At 37.7% G+C, this 20,824-nt stretch overlaps 1 protein-coding gene across 3 annotated transcripts in view; it reads right to left on the bottom strand.

Moving 5' to 3' along the window:
* The window catches only part of Arhgap32 (Rho GTPase activating protein 32), a 234,202-nt gene that overhangs the window by 139,639 nt on the left and 73,739 nt on the right, over window positions 1-20,824 (bottom strand). For 2 of the 3 annotated variants that reach the window (XM_031343498.1, XM_031343499.1), the window contains exons 1-2: window positions 15,408-15,670; window positions 3,529-3,637 (exon numbers count right to left, since the gene is read on the bottom strand). In XM_031343498.1, coding sequence (XP_031199358.1) covers window positions 3,529-3,637; window positions 15,408-15,523 — 225 coding nt within the window. In that variant the 5' untranslated portion in view covers window positions 15,524-15,670. Of the gene's footprint in view, window positions 1-3,528; window positions 3,638-15,407; window positions 15,671-20,824 lie in introns of those variants that run through there. The other variant, XM_031343500.1, reaches the window with a different exon arrangement.

Below are 20,824 nucleotides of genomic sequence, written 5' to 3'. Positions count from 1 at the left end.
TGACTTCCATAAACATCTTTGGAACACAGCGCACATGCACACATGTACACACGCACACACACACACACACACACACACACACATATACATACACACACACATACACACACAGAGCAATAATAATAAAATGTAAAAATTAAGAAAAGAGAATTTTGAGTACCATACAATAAAGGAAGAATAGTGACCACTAATTTTAATTAAAAAAAATTACAAAATATTGAACAGTGAACTAAAAGCAAATTAATTGTTAAGGTGTGCACTCTACATTTTCAACTCACAGAAAAACAACTATCTGAAAAATCAAAGACAAAACAACCTCTAGAACACATATCATCATCTAGAATTTCTTAACAAAATTACAAGATTGTAACCTAAGTAGCTTTTCACAGTAGCTCATCTGTTAGCTGAACAAGGAAAGCTGATTATCAATGAAGTCAGCTCAATATGATTACCTGTAGCAGCCCAAGAAATTCATCCAGAAAATACAAACTGGCTTAATTCCATTTAGGTAAAATAGTTGTTTGAAGACTTGGTATAATATCAGCAGTTGGTAAAAATAAAATAAGCAAATTGTGTTCCTTCCTTCTTAATAAAGCTAAGTGTAGCCAACATGGCTCAGGTGCTAATGAGTTAGAAGGACACGAAGCCTTGGCCCCTGCGGGGGATGTGTGTGGAACATCTACAGGACAGAATGCTCATAAAGAACTTAAACAAGCATTTGTTCAATACAACCCAAAGTAAAATTTAGTAAAATATATTTTACCTGATTTGGGGGAAAATATGTGTATTGCTGAAAAAGACTTAGTTGGACATATTTCAACATCTATACTGAACATTAAAATCTTTAGTAACTTATTTTTTGTTACAGTCTTGTTATTTCTAAAGGAGCATAACCTAAAATTATAAAGTCATTTGAAAGGCTAGTATTCCTAAAGTCATGTGTATTCACAGGCTACTATATATACTTTTCAAGCTATTAAATATTAAGAAGGGAGATTTTCTTTCCTATGCAGTTTAAAATGAAAATAATTTTCAAACTCAAGCTATACACTCAGGGCAGTATAGTCAGACCACAATGAATATGTAAGTGAGTTTCCATATTATAAATGTTATTTAACTTTGTCATGAGGTGCTTCTAATTAAATTTCATTGAGAAGTAGTTAATATGCAGTACAATGAGATTTTAAAGGCAAATATAAATAAAAACTAATAATTCTATAAATACCAGTTACAAAATTTGATCAAGTAACATCATATGCTTGGAGCTTAGGCTACAGCTCCATGGTAGTGTGCTTAGCAGGGATGCACAAAGTCCTTGGTTTTTAATCCACAGTTAAAAAGACCATTACACTTATGACCCGATATCAATAGCTGCAAATCTATCTGAAGGAAGAGACCTTTTACAAACTGAATTTATAAACTCTCATAGACCAACATTTATAGATGAATGTTTATACTACATCTTTATGACTGGTAATATTAACTTTGAACTAAATTGAAAATAGTATTATAGCTCATAAAAAGAATTTCATTATTTTTACTAATAGACCCAAATTACAGGGTTTTTTTTTTTTTTAAATAAATTAAATGAGTAGCTGAAACAGACTTTCTGGAAAACTACACTGATGGATTTTGTACTTATTTCTCAACTACAGCGTTTCCCAGCCACTCAGTAAACTCCTTTTTTTTTTTTCAGGTTAATCAAGTCAAAAGTATGAAGTCATCTTTGACATCTCTAGCCCACACTCTTTGCCCATAAAAAATCATTTCTTTTAATCTATAAAAATTGAATTTGGGCTCTAACCAGTTCTCACTGTATCTGCTACTATCCTGGGTCAGGCCATTATCACTTCTGGCTTACTGTAGCATCACTGTTCTCCTGTATTACTGTAGCATCCCTCACTGGTCCCTTGTATTACTATAGCATCCCTCACTGGTCTCCTGTATTACTACAGCATCCCTCACTGGTCCCTTGTATTACTATAGCATCCCTCACTGGTCTCCTGTATTACTATAGCATCCCTCACTGGCTTCCTGTATTACTATAGCATCCCTCACTGGCCTCCTGTATTATTGTAGTATCCCTCACTGGTCTCCTGCATTACTGTAGCATCCCTCACTGGTCTCCTGCATTACTGTAGCATCCCTCACTGGTCTCCTGTATTACTACAGCATCCCTCACTGGTCTCCTCTATTACTATAGCATCCCTCACTGGCCTCCTGTATTACTTTAGTATCCCTCACTGGCCTCCTGTATTACTGTAGTATCCCTCACTAGTCCCTAGTATTACTGTAGCATCCCTCACTGGTCCCTTGTATTACTGTAGCATCCCTCACTGGTCCCTTGTATTACTATAGCATCCCTCACTGGTCCACTGTATTACTACAGCATCCCTCACTAGTCCCTAGTATTACTACAGCATCCCTCACTGGTCTCCTGTATTACTATAGCATCCCTCATTGGTCTCCTATATTACTATAGCATCCCTCACTGGCTTCCTGTATTACTACAGCATCCCTCACAGGTATCCTGTATTACTGTAGCATTCCTCACTGGTCTCCTGTATTACTGTAGCATTCCTCACTGGTCTCTTGTATTACTGTAGCATCCCTCACTGATCCCTTGTATTACTATATCATCCCTCACTAGTCCCTTGTATTATTATAGCATCCCTCACTGGTCTACTGTATTACTATAGCATCCCTCACTGGTCCCTTGTATTACTATATCATCCCTCACTGGTCCCTTGTATTACTACAGCATCCCTCACTAATCTACTGTATTACTACAGCATTCCTCACTGGTCTCCTGTATTACTGTAGCATCCCTCACTAGTCCCTAGTATTACTGTAGCATCCCTCACTGGTCCCTTATATTACTATAGCATCCCTCACTGGTACCCTGTATTACATAGCACCCCCTCACTGGTCTCTTGACTGACTCTTTTTCCTCTTACTACTTACTAGCAATCTAGACTTCCTTTAATATGTCAAGCCAGATTCTGTCAGTCATCAGCCAAAAGTCCTTCAGTGGTTAACAATTCCACTCAGCAGCATACAATGCCAAAGCCCTTGTCATTGGATCACAAGAAAGCACATGATCTGTTCTCTAGTCCTCACACATCTTATATTCTTCCCTAGCCCATTTAATTTGAGCCACACTATATGTGTTTCCTCCAGCTTGGTTTTTAATGGCATAGCCTTTATTCAACTATTTCTTCCACCACCTAATATGTTCCCACACAAACACACTACTTGCCCCTTCACATTCATCAGTGTCTGCTCATATTTCACATTCTCACAGAGACCATACAGGCCTTCTCAAATAGCTAGCAACTGTTACTGCACACAGCATTCTCCCTCCCTCCCTCCCTACAGCATCTAAAACAGTACCTGAAAGGATCTACTCAATAAACATACAAAGAAACAAACAAACAAAAACTACTGTACTGTTTTCTCTGAGTAATGCTGTTTCAGTCATTTCTGCTTATGTAACTATTTTTATACATATGTATTCAACTGATTTACCATTGCACTAAGTGTTTCCTCCCAATCAGGTCGTTCTCGGGGGTGAACATTTCTATGTAGCTCTGGAACAAAATCATCCTCTTCAGAATGTATTGAGGACTTCATCTTCCTAGAGAGAGAAATATGAGAGATTTCTGTAAGAATTTCCATCTCTATAAAAATTGTTTCAATGAACACAATCCAAAAGGAGAAAAAAATATGATTTTAAGTTAAGCTCAAAGAGCTGGCGTGGCTAGTGGTGACCCTTCATTTCCACACTGGCTTCCAGAGATCTGATATACCAAACACCTGCTTCTTACTCTAGAAAATAACTGTAGTAATTATTATACAAGGCCTGATTACATCTATTCAACATAATGTGAACCTTGAAGATGATCTGTCACAGAAATAATTTACTCTGAAACAGTACCTACAGAACTGTGCTAAGCATTAGCAAAGCTTCATAATGGGAAGTGGGCTCAGGTGGTAAAGTGCTTACTGCAGAAGCATGAGGATGTACAGATTCCAGTGAACAACTTAAAACCAACTTGTAGTAGTGCCTGTCTCCAATCCCTGTACTGGGGAGTCCCAGAAGCTTACGGGCCAACCAACCTAGCTGCATTAAGGAGCTACAGAGTCACTGAGAGACTATCTCAAGAAGGGGAAAGAGTGGGGGTGCGGTGGGAGAGAATAACAGGAAGATACAACTCTGGCCTCCACATAAATATGTACACGTGTGAGAGAAAGAGAAAGAGAGAGAGAGAGAGAGAGAGAGAGAGAAAGAGAGAGGGGGGCATGTGTGTATACACATATATGAAACTTCAGGATGAGAAAAAAATGAGTAACTTTTAGTTCCAATTTATGGAACAGAGTACATCCAACTAGCACCATCAGTAAGAGCAATTATGAATGCTACTCAAAGTACATCAATGTACATGTCTGAAGGAGCATAGGATTTCCAAGACCACAATCTTGGAGAACAAGGAAAGCCCAATAAAATGAATTATACATTTAGTGTTTCATGTAGCATTAGAGTTTTTCCAAACAATTATAGAAAAAATATCCCAGCATACTACTACAATTGAGTGGGCTGACTAGGTAAAGGTTTTAGGCTGAGTTTATCAAAACTGATAGGGCTTTAGATAATACATACACATACACACACAGAGGGAGAGACAGACAGACAGAGAGTAACAGAGAGAGGGGGCTAGTAATGCTGAAGAGATGGAAGGGATAGACGGCACTGCTATGTCTTGGAACTGAGCCACAAAGAACAAGAAGTAACACTAAGGTTATACTGAAGCCACACAGGGTCAGAAGTGCTAGGGAAAATACTAACTCAGTTAAAAAAATTTTTTTAAAAAGATTCTTTGCAAATTTCCCAAATATATCAGATGATGTCTAATAAACACTAAGAGGCAAACTTTAAAAAGTAAAGAAAAAAAATGAAGGCAAACCTTATCTAACTCAGACTTATAAATTATCAAAAAGAAAAGGCACTATGTCCATTTATTATGGTCCAGTTGTGACTTCTGCTCCAGATAGAGAAATCTGTAAGCAGCATCACTCCTAGCCCAACAAGAAATAGCAGATAAAGTGCCATCTAGATGACTGAGTGGGAAAAGGCACTCCTCACCAAGCCTAGTGCCTGGAATTCTATCTCCCTGATCCACATAGTGAAAGGACATAACCTCCACGCATGTGCTACACAGCATGTGTACTCATACATGCACCATGTGCCTACATACATATAGTAAATCAATAAATGCAATTAAAAACTGTAAGAGATTTCAAGAGAGATAAACTACAAAACTGAAACGTCCCTAGAATATACATCAAATAAAAGAACGCATGGGAAGCAACAGGAAAAAATATAGAGAAATGAGAAACATGGGCTTTCCCAAGATGAACCACATCATAGCCAATTACTTGCCTGGAGTCAAGCAAGGGGAAAAGAGAAACACAAGCTGGTAAGAAACATTTGGTTAATTTTTTATTAAGTTGCTTAAAATATTTATGATTAATATGTTCAATGAAATGAAAGAAAAATAGATAAAAGTGAAGATTTCAAGAGGGAATTGGAATACTGAAACGCTAATGCTCACTCTAAGACTAAAGAAATACATCAGCAATTACAGATTCATTAGATACAGGCTGGAGATATGGATCAGTAGGTAAAGGTGCTTGCCCCATGCCTGATACCTGGGTCTGACCCTGAGAACCCTCATGGAGAAAGGAGAGAATCAACTCCTGAACAGTGTTCCCTGACGTACGTACGTGTGTGTGTGTGTGTGGGTGGGTGGGTGTGTGTGTGTGTATGTGCACGCGCGCGCACACACGCGTGTGCACACACATGCAAAAATATTATATTATATTATATTATATTATATTATATTATATTATATTATATTATATAAAGACATACCTCCTCTGGGCATGTCTATGAGGGAGTTTCTAAAGTGGGCTGAGTTGTGAAAACACATGTTAAAAATAAGCAGTATCATTCTATGGCCTGAGGTATCACCCTGCTAAAAAGGAGAAAGTGAGCTTAGCACCTGCACTGCTGACTGCAGATGCAATGTGACAGCCACCTTAAGCTCCTGCTTCATGACTTCTCTCCCGCCATGAACTATGTACTCTTGAACTATGAGCCAAGATAAGGTCTTCACTCCTTATGTTGCTTTTGCTAGATACTTTTGGAATGTAAGGATGTATACTCATCCTTAGCTACAGAGCAACTTTGAGGCTAGACTAAATAAATCAGACTCAGAAAGGGGGGTAAGAATAAGTCATATATACAAAGAAAAACAAATAAGAAAGGTCTTGATTCTTCTTCAATATCTGGAAACCTAGAGAGGAAGATGGATGAAGGAGGCAGGCAGGGGGACAGAGAACACACTGAACAACAAAGAGGGAGCTAACCATAACTGGAACACAAATGAGCGATATAAAGATTCTGAGGACATTGTAAACAATTCTATTTCATAAGAGTCTAAATGAAAATTTCTATTCTCCAGAGCATATAATTCACCAACACTTAAAAGAGACTAAAATAGAAAAACATAGTCTTATAGCTGTGAAGACAGTTAAGTCTATAAGAAACTCACAAGGACTCAATGGTGCGTTATTTCCAGAACTGAAAGAATGGATAATAACACTCTTGCATGCATATATTCTTCCAGACTATAAAAATAAATACCTCTCAACCCATTCATTGAGCCAATCAAGTCTCAAAGCTTATACAACTAAACAAAAACTGACAACACATTACAAGAGAAAGAAAAGAGACGAGAGATACCATGAACACACCTCCAAAACAAACTACTGAAAAAGCGTGTGTGTGTGTGTGTGTGTGTGTGTGTGTATGTGTGTGTGCGCGCGCGCGTGCACGTACATGTATACATGTAACCTAGCTTAAAATCTAAAATCTATCCATAAAACTGACCATTCTGAAAGGCAAAATCACATATAACTCTAACAATTAACATTTAGTGCCCATCATAAATTTCAAAGGAAGACTATTTTAAAGAACACAGCTAACATAATTCTTAAAGGTGAATTAGGAATGCTTTCCTGCTAAGATTGAGAAAAGTATCTCTGACAATGCTATATAAGGCCCTATTCAATCATTGATACCTTTTTTTTTCATATTACAGAAAGAAAAATGATATAAGATTAGAAGAAAGAAGTAAGATTGTAATTATTTGGCATATAAACATAATAAATATGAAAGGCTCTACAATTTAGATTTGTAAGATAATTTAGCAAGACTCTAAATTAGTTATATGGCCAGTATGTAAAAATCTGGAATATTTATATGCAATACTATGTTTATGATTATTCATGCCCAAAATTTAACTAACACACATTTTTACTATATTTCATAAAATAGGCTACTACAAAATGAGAATTAGCATTGCCACTTGCCACAAATCAATAAATTTCACAAATGTTCAGGAACAAAAGCCATCATCCAGTACATGATACACAATGCTATTCAGGTGAAGTTAAAGAAGTAACACAACTCATCTACAATGACCTAAGTAAACATAAAGGAGGGATAAGAAAATTGTGGAATCATAGAAAAGTCACCTTAATTGGGCTGTGTTAGAGAGAGAGAGAGAGAGAGAGAGAGAGAGAGAGAGAGAGAGAGAGAGAGAATAGACTAAGCTGTAGACTTCTCTATATGTATGTTATAAAAGTATAAAATGAAGGCTCACTAGAAATAGTAACATTAATAGATATAAATTGTGTTATATATACACTGTGTCTCCTAATAATCAATCAGCTTCATAAAATCTTAGCATCTATGTATTATATTGACTCTTGTTCTGTTAATAATTGTGAACAAGCTTTGCTATCCACATGATTGAGTACAGCTCCACCTTTAACAGAACATCCCAGTGTTAAGAATTTTTAACTATGAATCTGAAGAACCCAAAGCTAATTTTTACAAGTTTCTACAATGTATCCTCAGTCTTGAACCTGTATATTCAAACGAAATGGAAGTCCCTTAAACAGAAAAGCTGTCTGTTCAATTGCCTTGCTGCTTCTCCTGAGAAAAAACTCTTTAAATCTCTAAGACATACTCTATTAGTACCAGATTCCTGCTTCTGACTTGTGAAAGTACACACATGGCAGTTCTGAGTTTCAGCAGAGGTCCAGGTAGACTCCCTTCTAAAGACCAATACTGTATTACACTGCCCAGTGTCTCAGAGACTCCTCCCATACAGATGCATCTTCTTGGTCCTATGAGTGACTTCCAAGCAGCAGCAGGAGCATTTTATCTTCCTCTTCTCTTTTTCCCATTCATTTATCTCTTATCCTTCTCCAAGTTTGGACCTCATTCTACTAGAGCTGAACCAGTAAGCTATTCTCCACTAGAGCCCACAGGAACCAGAACCTGCCTTAGGGTCTCACCATTCTCTGACGCTTTGGAGATAAGAGAGTATGAGGGAGAAGACAACTGATCTCTGTCAGAGACAATGGGTAACTTTGGATTTTTGGTCAGTTTTTGTCTACATGGACAAGTATATGCTTCACTTCCACTAATAAGAACAGCTTTGAGAGCCTATAGTGAATCTGAGCATCTCCGTTGCTTTCAACTGTGGCTGGAGGAGGAAATGAGAAGCTGTGAGGCCTGTGATACAACTGAGAAAAGAAAACCTGACATCCTGGAGTATAATATAGTCAGCATATTCTAGAAGATCCACAGGTTCAGTTCCCAGGATCCACATGGCAGGTAACAATAATTTGTAATTCCAATTCCAAGGGAACTGACCTCCATAGGCACTGATACATGGTGTTCACAGACATATCTCCAGGCAAAATACCTATACACATACACTAAAAATAAGTCAATACTTCAAAATATACAGGATCTCTGTTCTGGTTAGTTTATATAAATTAAATAATGCTTAAATAAATCTGAACTATCCAAAATTCCCAAGAAATCTAAAAAACAAAACTTCTAATACGAATGCAGATAACTGTATTGTTCAAAATGGCATAGAATTTTCTAAAGCTAATGGATGTTAGCCTTTGTTCACTTCCAACTGAAAATATCTGGTATTTAATTTTAATAGTCATTACAGTTTTAGCAACTATAATTCCCAGTCCTCATTCCTCCCTGCTACTGAATAGATTGTATGCCTCAAATGGCTTGGGGCAGGCCTTTGTACCATGTCTAAATCTCTGTGACTGTGTGAATGTCTACAGGCTTCTCACTCTATCTCAATACACTTTTTCTTTACAACTCAGCACCACAGGTTTCAACTACTGAGGAGTTATTCCATAACATTCAATTGCCCAAATCATCTACTTTCTCTTTCCTAAATCACTCCATGGCCAGGTAGTGTTGGCACACACCTTTAATCCTAGCACTGGGAGGCAGAGGCAGGTGGATCTTTTTGAGTTCAAGGCCAGCCTGATCTACAAAATGAGTCCCAGGACTGCCAGGGCTACACAGAGAAACCCTGTCTTGAAAAAAACATCCAAATCATTCCATAGCTAAATTACTTAGCCCAACTCAATTTGCTTCAACATTGATTCACCTATTTTTAAGCACTTTATTATACTGAATGCACAAATTTGATTTAACACCTTTATGGCAATAGATACTTCTATTTTGAGCAAAGTGTCTTCTTAATTATTTTACTCACTTCTTTTATGTTCTTCAGTAAAGTCTTGTGTTATGCTGTTGATTTTGTCATTGTCTTAAATGTCTTAAAGGTCTTGATTAGTCTGATTTTTTTTAATTTATTTATTTTTTCTTAAATTGTATCTTCTAAGTTACTGGTACTTGATAGCTTCATATGCTATGATTAGCTATTTTACAAACAGGAAAACTGGAACATGTTGCCACATCAATCACTGTAGACACCACAGACCAGTTTTCCTCGAAGATCCACTTTCTAGCCATTCATATCCCTAGAAATCCATCATCATGAGCACCAGGCCCTTCAGGGACATTTCCTATTGAAGGCCTTGGCGGGCTGGGGCAGGAGGGGAACCTTTGCACTGTGCCTTGTATTCTAAGACTATGTGTATTCCAGGAAACAAATGCCTTGTTCCAGTCTTTGAAAACTCATTAAAGAAAGGAAACGAATCCTTTACAAAGTAGTATAGCTGACATCATCAGACCGATCAATTTCAGGGTTACCAGAAGTCCTGATTGGTATACCAAAGTCTCATCTAAGGCAAAATGAGACTGAAAGGACAGAAAGCGAAAGTTTCCTACAGAGTTTTCCTTACCAAGTAGGGAAAAGAAAAGAAAAGAAAAGAAAAGAAAAGGAAAGGAAAGGAAAGGAAAGGAAAGGAAAGGAAAGGAAAGGAAAGGAAGCCAACACAGAAAAAAAATAGAACATTTAGGTAGAATAGATTTACTTCAAATAATTATAACTGAATGAGAACACAGAAAAGAAAACAAGTGATTGGAAAGAGATCAAATGAGAAGTAGAACTTCCAATGTGTCTAGGAAGGTTCATCTGTTAAAGTTTATGTTATTCTGAAGCACAGTCTATATAGCCATGACTAGCCTGGACCTCACTATGTAGACCTGCCCTCAAACTCAAGATGCTAGGATTAAAAGGTATGTTCCACTTTAAAAACAAAGGTTGGCTGTATTACATTCCTGAGTAAAAGTTTAAGTATGTAAGAGATAATTTAGTAAGTGTAAAAGTGCAATCAATTGAAAAACATTGAGTTCACAAGGAATGCAAGAGTTAGAGAAAATCTTACTGGCTTTTCTTTTTCTAAAGGAGTGTGTGTGTGTGTGTGTGTGTGTGTGTGTGTGTGTATGCGCATGCATACTCATTCACATGCATAGGCACATGTATGCTTGTAATAAACCTAGATTTAGGCATACAAGACAAACATTCTAACACTGACCCACACACTAGCATAATTTTTTAACTTTAAATAAAGAACTTAATAAATCAAGAACTTTTAAACTATTTACACAGTTTTTATGCTCTAAGGCCTTTTGAACATCAAAAACCTTATGCAGACGAACATATGCCTTTCTTATGAAAAGCTCACCTTGGGCACCAAACCAAAGGGCTTAATTATTGAAATACCAAGAAAGTCTTGCACTAGCATGTCTTGAGGTTAGAACAAAGTTTTACTTCACAAATCATAATGACTGAATCATGGCTAAGTTCCAACATTGCATATGATTTTCTGAGATTAGGAATGCTTACTTCAGACTCTCATGGTTATTATTTTAACACTGATAAGAATATGCTCCAGAAAGGCCACACTTAATATTAAATGAATTATTTTAAGGACCAAACTAAGCTCCAAAGCAATAAGATATCTCTTTCTTGTAAGATATACACATTTGGAGTTTTTATATGAGACATTAAGAGTGAGATGCCTATGTAAAGTTGTCTAGTATGCAACTGACATGAGTGTGAAGCTGTAATTACATTAATGGTTAAGTGTTAGTATTGTCTCTCCATCCCTCCAAGTTCATAAAAACTGATTGGTAAATCTCAAAGTCAAGAACTTCAGAAAACAAAAAGTCAAGAATAATAAAAACAGAACTGTGAAGTATCTTCTAGCCATTAAAGTAAACCATTCTAATATAAAAGAAAAGTAAGCCCATTGAAGTAATGAAGCACCATTGCCCGGTTCTGCTGAACAGTACAGCATCATTCTAAGCAAAGCAGAGATGGAATAAAGCAACCACCAAACCAGGGAAGCATATGAAAAACATGTTCCATATGCTTAAAACCAATAGAGAGCACCCCCTACCCCCAAGCCACCCATTAAGTCATGTTCATCAAATTGTTCTCTTCAAGTAGACTAAGAAGTTTCTCTTCTCATTTTAAAATCAAAGGTACTGAATGCAGATATAAGTAAAGGTGCTTGAGAGAGATTCAGGCATCATCTGTAGGTTAAAGGTATATAAATTTTAAGAGGTTAATTATATACTCTAACATTCCTGAAACTGTTTCAAATTGTATGCTCTGCCTGCCAGATTGTCTACCTACCAGTAAAGTGAAATGAGAGAGAGACTAAAGTTAAAACAAACAAACAAAAAAAAAGGGCTGGTGAGATGGCTCAGCGGGTAAGAGGACCAACTGCTCTTCCAAAAGTCCTGAGTTCAGATCCCAGCAACCACATGGTGGCTCACAACCATCTGTAATGAGATCTGTAATGAGATTCTTCTGGTGTGTCTGAAGACAGCTACAGTGTACTTATGTATAATAACAAATATATCTTTTAAAAAAAAAAAGAAAAGAAAGAAAAGCTTCTTGAGACAGTACAACATAGATCAGAATAGCCTCTACCTCACAGTCCTCTTGCCATGGTCTCTCAAATGAGAGGATTTTGAAAGGCCTGTGCCTCCACACTCAGCTTGAGTCTGTTAAAGGCATTTCTAGGCCAACAATCTAGAGCCTAGTAGGAGGCTCAAAACAGTAGGTTCATGGCTCCACTTTAGTGTTAGCAACATATTTAAACATCACTGATGCAGAGAAACATCTCAAAGAAATGGTAAAAAGGTGATGCTTCATGACAGTTACTCCCCAAGTAGAGAGTAGACAGCACCAGATATATCACAAGTATTTTCTACTATGAAAGTTTTTTAGTCATTATGCTTGGGCTCAAATCTTTCATGATCGATAATGTGGGCTACGCAGATCATCTGAAAAAAATTTTAATTATATTTTATAGACTTTTTATACAGTTAACAGATATACTTTACATAATATATTTAGCCAATATACTTCATGTAACAACTCCTAAATAAAGTTTCTCTTTCCTGACAGGATTAAACATTTTCCTTCTCTGAGTTGTAGTCCCCCTCCCATTTACAGAAGGATTCTTTTAATGATCTAAAGATCATTTTCTATGCAGAAATATTTATAACTAAAGACTATCCTATTTTGAGGACTCTAAGGACCACTGCACAGGGTAACAAGACAGATAGAGCACACTATATTAACTACACAGTACAAATGAGAAATTAGAGGAGCAGAGACCTGAGTCAGTGACCCTCTGATCTGACATGGTAGAGAGTGAGCAGATCCCACAAGTGTTACCAGAAAAAGCTTGTCTCCTCCAAACAGGTCCAAAAATAAAGGCTATTGCAAAAGCTAACAGACAAACATTTGCTCTTCTCTCAAAGTACAAGGCTTTCCCCAACACAGACAGTGGCTGGAGCCACCAGGAATCCACATTATGGATAAGATTAACTCTTCCATCCAGGCCCCTCAAGAGACATGATGCCATTCTTTTAAGAGTAAATTTAACACCTAACTTAGATGTTACACATGAGAAAAAAAATTACAATCTTCCCTCCCTCTTCTTTTTAGGAGACAGAGAGACAGACAAACATAGATGCATTGTAACCAAAACAGCAGTTTTGCTTTAGCTGAACTAGTGCAGATTTTAAAGAAACAAATTAAAACTTTTGTATACACTTAATTATAAAACTGATTTTTAAAACAGACTCTATTCCTGAGTTCTCCAAAGTCAGAGCTGCATTTAATCCAACCCTTCACCTTCCACACCCACATGCATTTTTCTGCCTGGTGTTTCAGCAGGAACATGCTGCGGATGTTGTGAAAGCCTGTACTGCCTTGTTTCCTCATGCCTTCCTGATGAGTAGGGTGTGAAACACTGCGTGAAATGGGGCCTTACCTACATCTCTGTCTGGAACTTGTAAATGAAATCCAAAGGCACATTCATTTTGGAAGATTTAAGCTAATATTCAGATAGAGTATACAACTATAAACAAGAACAAACTCCCTATGGTTTCACGGTTTCCTAAAACACTGGCTACAAATGGCTCAGTTTCTCAGATAACTATGCTGTCAGTACTCAAGACTAGGTCTCAGCCTTACAGATCAGAAGAGAAAAATGTTAGAGGAGGCTACCACTGCTTAAGAATAAATCTAAGATTAGAGTATCTAACATACTGTAAAATATCCATAAAGTCAGACACAAGTTGTTTCTTCCTTTGACAAATACCACAAAGTAACTAACACAATTGTAATCAAGTCAGTTTTAATACAAACCAAACAAAACATAGACTGGTAAGGAAGATACAAAGACCATAACAAAAACCAGTGGATATGTGTAACATCAGCACACCTTCAGAGAGATGTGGCTTACGCAAATCTGGAAAGCTAAAAAAATTATAGGAGAAAAAAAAGAAACAAAAAAGAATGATATGCTAGTAAATGTTCATTTGCATAATCTCAACATTGAAAAATAATTCTCATTTGTTTTATTAAGTAACAAATTCAATATGACCTACCAAGAGCTCCTAATATTCAATCACTCCATTCCTTAACTAAGTCTATAAAATAAATTTCTAAATAAAGAAATCCTCTAACTTGGGAGGTACGCACACAGAAAGAGAATATAACTCCTTGTTTTGAATATTAAACATAAAGACTGTATCTGATGAAATTATATGTTCACCTGCCTATGGACTCAGGTAAAATTACAAAGATATCTAATTGCCTATGTGGGTAATAGTGGGTGTATGTAGTTCAAACTTCAAACTTCACTGAGATTTGTTTTGTGTGGTTTTTTGAGACAGGGTTTCTCTGTGTATGCCAGGCTGTCATGGAACTGACCCTGTAGACCAGGCTGGCCTTGAACCCACAGAGATTTTCCCTGCCTCTGCCTGCAGTGCTAGAATTAAAGGTGTGAGCCACCACTGTCCAAAATAAAGATTTTTTTTAAGTGTCTATAAATGTGTTAAGTCTCTAGCACTGAATGAAACAGAAAAGGTTTCCTAAATTCTGTAATAATACAACAGAATTAAATACTGTCAGTTTCCTCCTGCAAAGTGGATCTCTTTAATAGAAGCCACAAAACTCTCAAACAGGAAGCATCCTCTTATAAATGTCCAAGTATTAAATTGCTACCAGAAATCCCAAAGCCCAAAAGACTTTGAATAGGAAAGTGGGTAAAAATGAGAATCAAAGCCACAAAATAACTGAATTAAATTTAACCAAATGTTTTATACATATGCATAAATGCAGATGGATGTCCACACACATACATTTCAGAACACAGTCCAAGGAAACGGTGAAATAACCTTTGGATGCAAATTCAGATCAAATCTATTAAGATAAAAATCAAACATAGAAAAGGGTAGCAGTTCATTATGAGTCTGTACTTGAAATTCCTGAAATGCTACTACAAAACCTGTCTAACGCCTTCTCTTCCTGGTGTTGGAACAAGTAATTGAAAATACATTTTACAAGGTCAGGGCAAGTTGTGGAATGAAGAATGCTACAGCCAAGGGAAAAGCTACCCTGTTCCACCCCAAACCGACCCAGAGAAGTCTTTCTGAGAAAAGGATTGAAACAGAGAAGATAGAAGAGGAGGAGAGAACGGATGGACAAAGGATGGAGAAGAGAACAACTCCATTTTACCTGAAACTCTCTTCCCTTTCTTCCTCTTCACCATCAGTCAGCTGGGTTGTACCTTCAGAGTCCAGCCAAAACACACTGTCATCCCCCAAAGAGCTAGTCTCACTTTCTGTCTCCATGGTGTGTGCCTTGTGAGATTCTCACGGCATGGGATCCGACACAACACGGTGTGCAGGTGGGTTAGCTCTTCTGCTGATGCACACTCAGGACTGTGGCTGCCATACCACTGGCAGTTGATGATGCCGGTTTCATTACAGTTGGGACTACAGAGACAGGAAACCCCAGGCACACACTCACTGCATATGACTGTGCACCTGTCATACCTTAGACCCTCCCACTGCCTCAGGCTCCATGACCTACATAATAAAACCAGAGCCATAATCAGGGTGATCTTTCACTAATTATCCACTTTTAATAACTATTTTTCTTATCTTAAGTTTCCAGGTAATAGGTATTTTCAGAAAGCAAGCTTCTGCTTGTATCTTAGCCTTTTAAAGGACAAGCAGAAAACTAGAAAGGATAACTCCACACACCTGTGTCCTGTGCTCAGCACCATGCAAGGCAGTTACACACCTTACAGTGAGGGAGGATCACGATTAACAGGGAAGATATGCATTGTCTAGTAACCTGCCAGACTTCCTGCCTTCTTACAATACATATCTTCCCTTCCCCTCAGAGATAACTGCTGTGTATACCTTTGCTCAAGGGGCCAGATTAAGACAGAAAAAAGAGCCTGTCCTTGGCCCAGCAAAGAAACAAAAAAAAGGTATCAAAAGTTAAAAGGCATTGACAATTATTATAGGAAATTAAAACACAAAACATGTTTATACATTTACACTGGACAGGTCCATGCTGATGGTAAAACAGCTTGCTAGGAAGTAAGTCCAAGTGACACTGTACACAACACACAAGCTTTCGCCAACCCCAGATGTGCCCTGCAGTCCTGGGTACTAGTTTCCTTCCCAGCAGCAGAAAATATGGAGCCAGGTCCACACAGAGTGAGTGAGTAAATAAATAAATAAGAAAAGCAACGACAAGACACAACACACCACCACCCAAGAGCCACTGTTGAGTTTCCTCACTTGAAAGCATGGAAAATGTACTTCTGATGACTTGGCTTATACAATACCTTTCCCTTCCTGCAACTTCTAGAATACTTGCTGATTTAATCCTGCAGCTTTGAAAACTGACAGAGGGTTAGTCTCCTGCTAGAAACTACATTTTGTTGGCAAATCTGAAAATAGGTTTAGAAAACCAATTGTTTTTGACAGTAGGGATTTGGAAAAATTCCCTGACATTTAACATAAAAACAACTGGCAAAATATTCAAGTTTCTCCCTGAGATGAATCCTAGTAAATTCCAATCTCTGTAATCACTTCAAAATGAGAAGATGACCACAGAGTCACTCTAACAAGTTTCTTATCATCTAACAAAGATTCTGAGGATGTGAATTAAACTTGTTCCTCATTCTGTACATTGAAATAAATGCCCAAGAAGCCAAGGATTTAAATCTAAGAATTAAATCATGGAATACCATGGGAAAGCTCTTTGTGACCATATTACAGTAGAAAAGTCCTCAGTATAATTTGGCAAAAATCACAAAACACAGATAAACCTTATAGAAAAATATTTATGTCCAACTTGAGGTGGTTGAGTAGATAAAATATCATCTACAGAAACATAAAGACCTAAAATTGGATTCCCCAAAACCCACATATGAAGCCATCTGTGGGGCTGAAGACACAACTGAATAGTTGAAAATACTGATAACGTTTACAGAGGACCCAGTTTCAATTCCCAGCACCCACATGGAAGCACAGAGCTGTCTAATGCCTCTCTGGCCTCCTTAGGCACCAAGTTATATACATGGCATACCAACATACACCCATACTCATAAAAAAATTTTTTTCTTTAAAAACTTTAAAATGAGTATGGCTACACGTCTGTAAACTTCAGCACTATAAGCAGAAATAGGTAAGTCCTGGCCTCTCTGTCGAGCCCAAACTTCAAACTCCAGGTTCAGTGAAATTATTCTGTTTCAAAAAATAAGGTAGAACAGTAACAGAGCCAGACATCATAATATCAAACACTGGCCTCCACACATGAACACAATAATGACCACATATGCACACACATATGATCTTTGAGGGGATTCTACAACCACAACTTTACTAAACCAGCATAACTCCTAACTACATTCTAAATATTTATCCTTATCCTCACAGGTAAGTACAGGTCTCATCCCTCATTTAAAAAAAAAAAAATGTGTCTCTCTACGATGGAGATCAATACAGAAACCCACAACCAATCAAAACATAGAACACAGGACCATATGGTATTCAGCCCCAATGGATGCATCTACAACACAACTCCTATACCTAAGGCTCAGGGATCATAACAGAGAAGGAGGCCAAAGGCGATAGGAGACAGAGGAACAGAAGTCTGCTGTGACTGTGTCTTCTAAAATGTCAGAGAAGCTAGATCCATGAAGTTTCATCAGCATGACTGCCTATACGAGGTCTAATCAAGGATGACACCACAAGATCCTAACATGGAAGGGAGATACCGCATGGAGACTTTGAGCCTAAACAAAGAACTACAGGCAACTAAGTGATGCTGGGAGAAGGAGAACTAGCCTTCCCTAGGAAGAGCTCGGCAAACTGCTTATCTAATACAAGTGGTCAGCCCTGAAATCGTGTGTGTGTGTGTGTGTGTGTGTGTGTGTGTGTGTGTGTGTGTGTGTACAATTAAAGAAAAAGGTCATGAACTTCAGAGAGCAAGAGGGTACATAGGAAAGACTGGAAGGAAGAAAAGAATGGACAAATTATGTAATTATATTCTAATTTCAAAAAAATGTAAAGCTCTTAACAAACTGAAAGATAAGGGAAAATCAATATGCATACAGTTCAGAGTTTAAACAGACGAAATATCTATGTAGGGAGACTTGGCAAAAATCCATCAAAAGACAAAATAGGAACCTCCTTAGCCCCGAGATCTTACAGGTAAATATTGAAGATAAGCAGAAACACCCATTGTAATACAGTTTATAATAGCAAAAGAGAACATCCAAACCTAATTGTTGTTTAACATTGAATTACATAATTATCTCACCGAAAAGCCAGGGAGAGCAATGCTACATACATAGTTGAGAGGACAAAGCACCTGCTTCACGATCACAATGAGAATGAGTGAACAGAAATATGATGAAGGCAGAAAAAAAGAGGCAAAAGGTAGGACAGCGCATACAGATCCACATTCAAGTTCAGAGAAAGGTATCTGCACAGATGCTCAGAACTCCCATTAAGGGCATCAACACAACAGCACTGTCTCCAGGAAAGACAACAAGAAAAATAAAAGAGAACGAGCTTTTCATTATATCATGCTATAGTTTATATTATACATTACATTGTCCTTGCCAAAAAATGGACAAATCTTGTATTGTATGTCCCTTAAGAGACAATTGTGTTTCTACATACTTATTATGCAGGATTTAATCCGCTCTTATTTCTAAACAATTCTCATTCCTCCTAATGATTTTTCCTTCTAATCCTTCTTTTGCTTGTTCACATCACAACTGATCTTCTTCATTTCTGCACATCCTTTAAATATGATGAAGTAAACTGTGGACAGGTTTTACACACAAGACAATGGCAGCTGGCTTATATAAAACCACTCTAGAAACTGCCTATTTGGGTCCTTCTTCAATTTAAGAGGCTCTGACAGTATCTGACTAACACAGATGTAGAGGCTCACAGCCATTCATCGAACTGAGTACAGGGTCCCCAATGAAGGAGCTAGAGAAAGGACCTATGGAGCTGAGGGGTTTGCAGCCCCTTAGGAGGAACAACAATATGAACTAAGTAGTACCCTCGGAGCTCCCAGGGTCTCAACCACCAACCAAGGACTGCACATGGAAGGGTCTGATTGTTCAGGCAGCATGTGTATGGTAGAGGATTGCAAAATCGATCATCAATAGGAGGAGAGGACCTCGGCCCTGTGAAGGTTCTGAGCCCCAGTGTAGGGGAATGCCAGGGCCAATAAGTGGGAGAGGGCAGGGTGGCAGGCATGGGGAAGAGGGAGGCAACAGGGGTTTGTTTTTGTTGTTTTTGTTTGTTTCTTTGTTTTTTGGAGAGGAAACTGGGAATGGAGAAATTCGCATGTAAATAAAGAAAATATCTAAAATAAAAAAAAAGTAATAAATTAAAATATACAACATAAAAAAAAAAAAAAAGAATCCCAACCCCAGACAAGCCTGCTTCATAGACAGTCATTCTCCTACAGGCACCAGGTAGACCTCTAAGGACAGCTTTGACCTAATATCAGAGGGGTTTTCTTTCTGAATTCAAACTCCAGCTAACTAGTTGAACTCAGCTGCTCTGGCTCAAACTCCTCTCCTGGCTTCTCTCTTGACCTCTGACTTTTTCCACTCTGCTTGGCCTCAAACTAACTCTGGTACTCTGTTCTGTCCTAATCTTTGGAGTCCTCCTCATTTTCTGGCTCATTCTGCCTTCACCTGTGCTAGCTTGTTCCCTCTTCAACCTGACTCCCAGTAACTACATTCTTCCTTCTTCTTTCTTCTCTCCCTCTGTTCTGTTCCCTCTTAGGTTGCTTCTCTTTCCTCTCTCTTCTTCTAAGTTGGGCATATCCTAGTCTGTCAAATCTTTCTGATTAGTCATTTTGTCTGCCACTCAATTAGACATCACTTTCAAACATGGGATTTTGCTTCTACAAACTAACTTTACCTTCATTGTTTGGGATTAAACAAGTGTGCAAAGGGCTGAGACACACCACAACTAAAAATAGGTTTTTTCAAGAAATAACACAAAATGGGTTCACATTGTGATCAAATATCCTGCAACAAATATCCTGCAACAAATGGGGATAGTACATGGGCTAAGTAACATTACTGTATCAAATAATTATAACAGCAGGCAAAGTTATATAAGAATTCTTCTGTTTCCAATAACTGAAAGTTTTCTTACAATGTACTAAGTGTAATACGAAATGTACAAATATCATCTATCTTTTTATATTGGCTCAGCCTGAATTCTAAATGTAACATTATTTAAATCTTTAATTTTCTTTGGTATAGGGTAAGTTATTGAGGCAAGGTCTGACTGTGTGGCCCTGGCAGGCCTGAAACTCAGTATGTAGACCAGGCTGACCCTAAACTCAGAAATTCTCCTGCCTCTGTCTCTCAGGTGTTGGGATTAAAGATAAGTATCATCATACCCATCTCTGAATCTTTGTAGGTGTTCCTTGTTCTAAAATAATTAACTCTGAACAACAATTCCTTTCCTTATTGGAGATTATTCATGGGTCTAAAGGCACTGATATGTGCTTCCATTCAAGGTTATATGTACAGGACAAACAGTGTTAAGAATGCCAGAGCAAATTCATTTCACAACAATATAAAAATT

This window comes from Mastomys coucha, unplaced genomic scaffold (genome assembly GCF_008632895.1).
Source record: "Mastomys coucha isolate ucsf_1 unplaced genomic scaffold, UCSF_Mcou_1 pScaffold23, whole genome shotgun sequence".
Taxonomy (NCBI): domain Eukaryota; kingdom Metazoa; phylum Chordata; class Mammalia; order Rodentia; family Muridae; genus Mastomys; species Mastomys coucha.
The sequence above is the reverse complement of the archived record's forward strand: the minus strand, read 5'-3'. Positions and strand labels throughout refer to the sequence as shown.